The sequence below is a fragment of the Pteropus alecto genome, unplaced genomic scaffold, assembly GCF_000325575.1.
Source record: "Pteropus alecto unplaced genomic scaffold, ASM32557v1 scaffold113, whole genome shotgun sequence".
Taxonomy (NCBI): Eukaryota; Metazoa; Chordata; class Mammalia; order Chiroptera; family Pteropodidae; genus Pteropus; species Pteropus alecto.
This window is the reverse complement of record NW_006433949.1, coordinates 7,528,533-7,532,960: the sequence shown is the minus strand read 5'-3', so window position 1 is coordinate 7,532,960 and position 4,428 is coordinate 7,528,533. Positions and strand designations below refer to the sequence as shown.

Here is a 4,428-nt window from a genome sequence, read left to right as displayed (position 1 = left end):
GCACAGGGTGTGTGTGTGTGTGTGTGTGTGTGTGTGTGTGTGTGTGTGTGTGTGTGTGTGTGTGTGTGAGAGAGAGAGAGAGAGAGAGACAGACAGACAGACAGACAGACAGAATGTGGCCAGTCACTAATGCGACAGAGCTTTCCCTTCTTAGAAAATCATAATGACCCCAGCTATCTAATGAGATGCTGGAATGGCAGGGTCTCTGGAACCCAAGAATTCACTCAGTCATGTATTCATTTACTCAATCATCTATTCACCCAACTCTGTTATCACCTAGTATTTATCACGCACATAAAACGAGTTGAACAGATCTTGCCCACAGAGAATTTGCAGATTAGTAGATGAGAGAGACTCATGAAATAAATTCAGAGCTGTGTGGTAGGTGCTAAATATAGTTAGGAAAACAAGTGTTTGCATGTTGCAGGAAGTTAGTAACTGCATAAAGCAGTCAAGGAAATCTTGACCCAGGAATGAGATTTGAAATAATTGTGGAACCCTGAGTTGGTGCAGCCATCTGGAAGACACCGCAAAGGGACAGGAAGCAGCCAGCTTGGGCAAAGGTTTGGAGGCAACAAAATGAATCAGGTGTCAGATCAATTGTAAATGGCTTAATATGACACAAACAGTGAGGGGGGCGTACAAGACATGGGACTTGGGACAGAGCCTAGGCCAGCCTCCAAAGAGTATGTCATAATAAGGAGTCGGAATTTTCTCCCTTCAACCTGTACTGTCTTGTCACAGGCCATAAGCAGCTGTTGCTCACTGGGAATGTGACTGGTCCAAATTGAGATGAAGCACAACAGATGTCAAAGATTTAGAAAAAAAGAGTTTAAACCATTTGATAACTGATTTTTATACCGACTGCATGTTGACATGATAGTATATGGAATGAACGAGGTTAAATAAGATATATTATTGAAAATCATTTCACCTGTTTAGTTTTACCTTTTTTAAAAAAAATGTAGCCACCAGAAAATTAAAAATGACAGATTTGGCTTGCCTATGTGCCTTTGAGGGTGAGAGATAATCCAAGGTTAGAGGAAAGGCACAGGCAAGGCTGGATGTGGCAGGAATGAAGATGAGGGGTGCAGGGTACAGGCTGCAGCAGGGGCACACGCAAGAGGCCAGATAATGGTCAAGGTGAGAAATGACTCAAACTAAGTGAAAGGATTGGATAAGGGAGAAGGCCAGGCCAGGTGACTGATGAGAAAATAATGATACTACTATTTTGCTGAGCACCCATTACAATTAAGCGCAGATAAGCACTTTATATAAATTAATTGGGCTCTTATTATATTCATTACATACAACATTGGAAATGTTGGCTTAGAATTCAAGCGACCCTTCTAAGGCTGACCAGAGCTAAGACTCACACTCTGACTGGCTCGAGGCCCGAATCCAGGGTCTCACCCTCCAGGAATCTGGTGGGGCAGGGGTGTGAGGATGTTGGAGGAGCCCCGTCTGATTCCTGCTTTCTGGGTTTCTTGTCAGAATCCCGGAATCACGAAGGATAAAAGCAGGAGAAGGGTAGGCTATAGGCAGAAGACAGAATTCCTTTGGAAACACCTAGCTGGCCTTTAGAAACGTGGGCCTGGAGTCTCCTCTTCAGGGGCAAAGGCTTGATGCCATAAGAACTCTGTGCTTTTGAGGAAGTGGGAGCTCAGAGGGTACCTGGAACATGACATGAGCTGAGATCATTATTTTACAAAAGAGAGGCCGCATGTGGACGGGCCAATACGAAAACGTCTCCCACTCCGGGGGGCCCACTCGGAGTCTTTTCTGCTATGATAAATGGACATTCTCAGCCATGTTTGGTCACAGGGGAAATGGTTTGCCTGTGCTGTGGGCCAGGGTGGCAGGAATCCACCTGTTCCTTCTTCACCCAACAAACCCATTGATTGGTAAGGTCGCACCCCTCCGGCCTCCAGGTCTTTCCATGGATCCAGAGGTTTAGTATCCCTGGGGTCATCAGGCAGGAGGAGTGGAGGATGACCTTGATTAGCCCACCAAGCATGGCTTGGTTGAAACCTGGAGGCCATAACTGGGGTCTCGGAGCAGGGGTTGGCAAACTGTGGTTGGAGTGCCATATTCGGCCTAGCCTTCTCTGTTTCTGTAAATGAAGTTAAGTAGAAACAGCCATACTTATCTCTTTACATATTGTCTGTCTATGGCTGCTTTCATGCTATAAAGACAGAATTCAGTAGTTGAGAAAAAGATCATATGGCCTGGAAAAATTATTTACAATCTGGTCCTTTACAGAAAAATTATTTACAATCTGGTCCTTTACAGAAAATATAATTGCTAGTACTGCCGCTCTCTTGCACAGAAGAGTATATGTATTTCTCTCACCTGGACTAGTAGTTTTCATTTAGGGGACATCGAGCAATGCCTGAAGACATTTTGATTTGTCATAATTAGGGGTGGAAATGTGCAGATACTGGCTTTTAGTGCACAGAGGCCAGGGATGCTGCTCAATGTCTTACAATGCACAGGACAGGTACCCCAACAAAGAACTGTCTAGTTCCAAATGTTAATAGTACCGAGGTAGAGCATCTGCTCTAAACAGTTACCTGGCACCCACTCTCCTCCCCAGAGGCCCAGTGAAGGCATTTCTATGCTTGTTTACCCTGTAACTCCTGCAAATAATTAGGTGACAGCAGAAGGTCCTGTCCTGGGCCAGAGCAGTCTCCCAAGGTGCTTATGTCAGCCCCATGCCTCCCATAACCCGCAAGCGCAGGGGCTCTAGTGAAGCAGACCATGACCAGCCAGTCTCCCAGGAATTTTGTTCTACATTGGTTCTTGGGTACGTCCCACCCATTCTGAGCAGCTGGGGCCTACTCAGTACAATTCAGCATACCAGTCAGACGAAACACAGCAAAACAACTTCTTAAGATACAAGCAGCTTTAATCCCCCAATCTAGCCTCCAACAGGGCCTAGCTAGACAAGGAGCATCGCCTCTGCTTTGCACAGCATACCACCCTTCCTCCTCCTTGCTCCCTCCACGGGGATGCGTGTCCCTTCTGTCTTTAGTTCATGGTAAGCATGTCCGGGGGTGCCTGGGACACTGAACCATCAGGCCCCTTTTCTTCTTTCCTCTCCCTCTCCATCTCCTTCTCCTTCTCTAAGTTCTGGGTCCCCACAGCACAGTAATACACAGCCTCGTCCTCAGGCTGCAGCTCAGAGATGGTCAAATACCCAGTATTCTCGGCCACGTCTTTGAACCCAGAGAAGCGCAGGGGAATATTGGGACCCAGTTTCTTATTTGAATGGGAGAAATATCTCAGCAAGAATCTTGGAGGGTGGCCAGGCTTCTGCTGGTACCAGAAGATGTTATAAATGCTGACATCATGGTCGCTGCTCAGGGTGCAGGCCAGATGGATTGTTGTTCCGAGGGACGAGGACACGAACGGTGGCTGATTCAGCACGGGCTGAGGGCCACAACCTGGGGAGACAGAAGCACGTGGGCACTTGGAGCAGGGCAACGAAGGGCAAGGAAAGGGGTCAGGAGCTGCAAGATTTGGGGTGTTCTTACCTGTGCAGTGAACAAGAAGCACCAGCAGAACAGGAGCCCAGGACATGGTGCAGACATAGAGCTCTGCCTCCTGAATTGTGCAGTCACAGCTCCTGGAGCTCTCTCAGGGGAGAGGGGCTGGGCAGCATCCTCCTCCCCTCTCCTAGGGGCGGGGCTATAGCACACCCAGTTCCAGCCACCACCATTCTGAATTTTCTTGGGTTTACAGCATCAGTTAGGGGAACGGTCCCATGGTGGCCTTTGCGGCTCTTGCCTTGGCCCCATGGAAGTATTTGGGAGGAAGCACCTGCTGGAAGCTTGTGGGCCAGTGCCCAGGTGACCAGCCTGCAGGCTCAGGTCCCAGAGGGAGAGTGACCTCAGCATCTTCCTGAGGAAGCCTAGACCCACAAAAATAAGGTTCGTGTCCAAATTTACATGTTTGGTGAACAGGAAATAGAGATACATCATGAGGGTGGTGAAAACACCTGCTTTGTGCAGCAGAGAATGTTGGGTCCCTGAGGTGAGTGGGACACTCTGTCCCCATCCATACTCCCAGTACTCCCTCCCTCCAAACCTAGAGCAGCACCCCCAGCCCTCCTGACCACTTCTCTTCGTGGTGGTCTTCCCAGGGAATGGCTGTGGCAGAGCCCTGGGCCCACTCCTTGACTGGACTCCGCACCTGCAGAGGTTCTGTTTGCCCTGCCCCAGCCCTGCCTGGGTTTGATCCCATCAGCAAGCACTTCCAGGAGGCCCAGGGCCTGCTTTCTGCTCAGTGCTGCCCACACAGCCATGCAGGTTGTGCAGCTGGAGGCTGTCCGGGGGCTCAGACAGAGACTCCTGCATTAGTCAGGGCTTGCCAGAGAAACAGAACCAATAGGATATATATACACTCTATGTATATACATCATATATA

The 4,428-nt window shown here is 48.8% G+C and overlaps 1 protein-coding gene across 2 annotated transcripts; it reads right to left on the bottom strand.

The window, feature by feature from the left end:
• Positions 1-2,948: 2,948 nt before the first annotated feature.
• Positions 2,949-3,610, bottom strand: VPREB1 (V-set pre-B cell surrogate light chain 1). 2 transcript variants are annotated; one of them, XM_006908665.2, is made up of 2 exons: positions 3,537-3,610; positions 2,949-3,446 (listed from the first exon to the last, which is right to left on the bottom strand). In XM_006908665.2, exons 1-2 carry the CDS (start codon positions 3,580-3,582, stop codon positions 3,031-3,033), a joined length of 462 nt encoding a protein of 153 aa, XP_006908727.1. In that variant the 5' UTR covers positions 3,583-3,610; the 3' UTR covers positions 2,949-3,030. The 2 variants fall into 2 exon arrangements, with proteins under 2 accessions (XP_006908727.1, XP_015442287.1); XM_015586801.2 differs by having other exon boundaries at positions 2,949-3,432; positions 3,537-3,593.
• Positions 3,611-4,428: the final 818 nt, after the last annotated feature.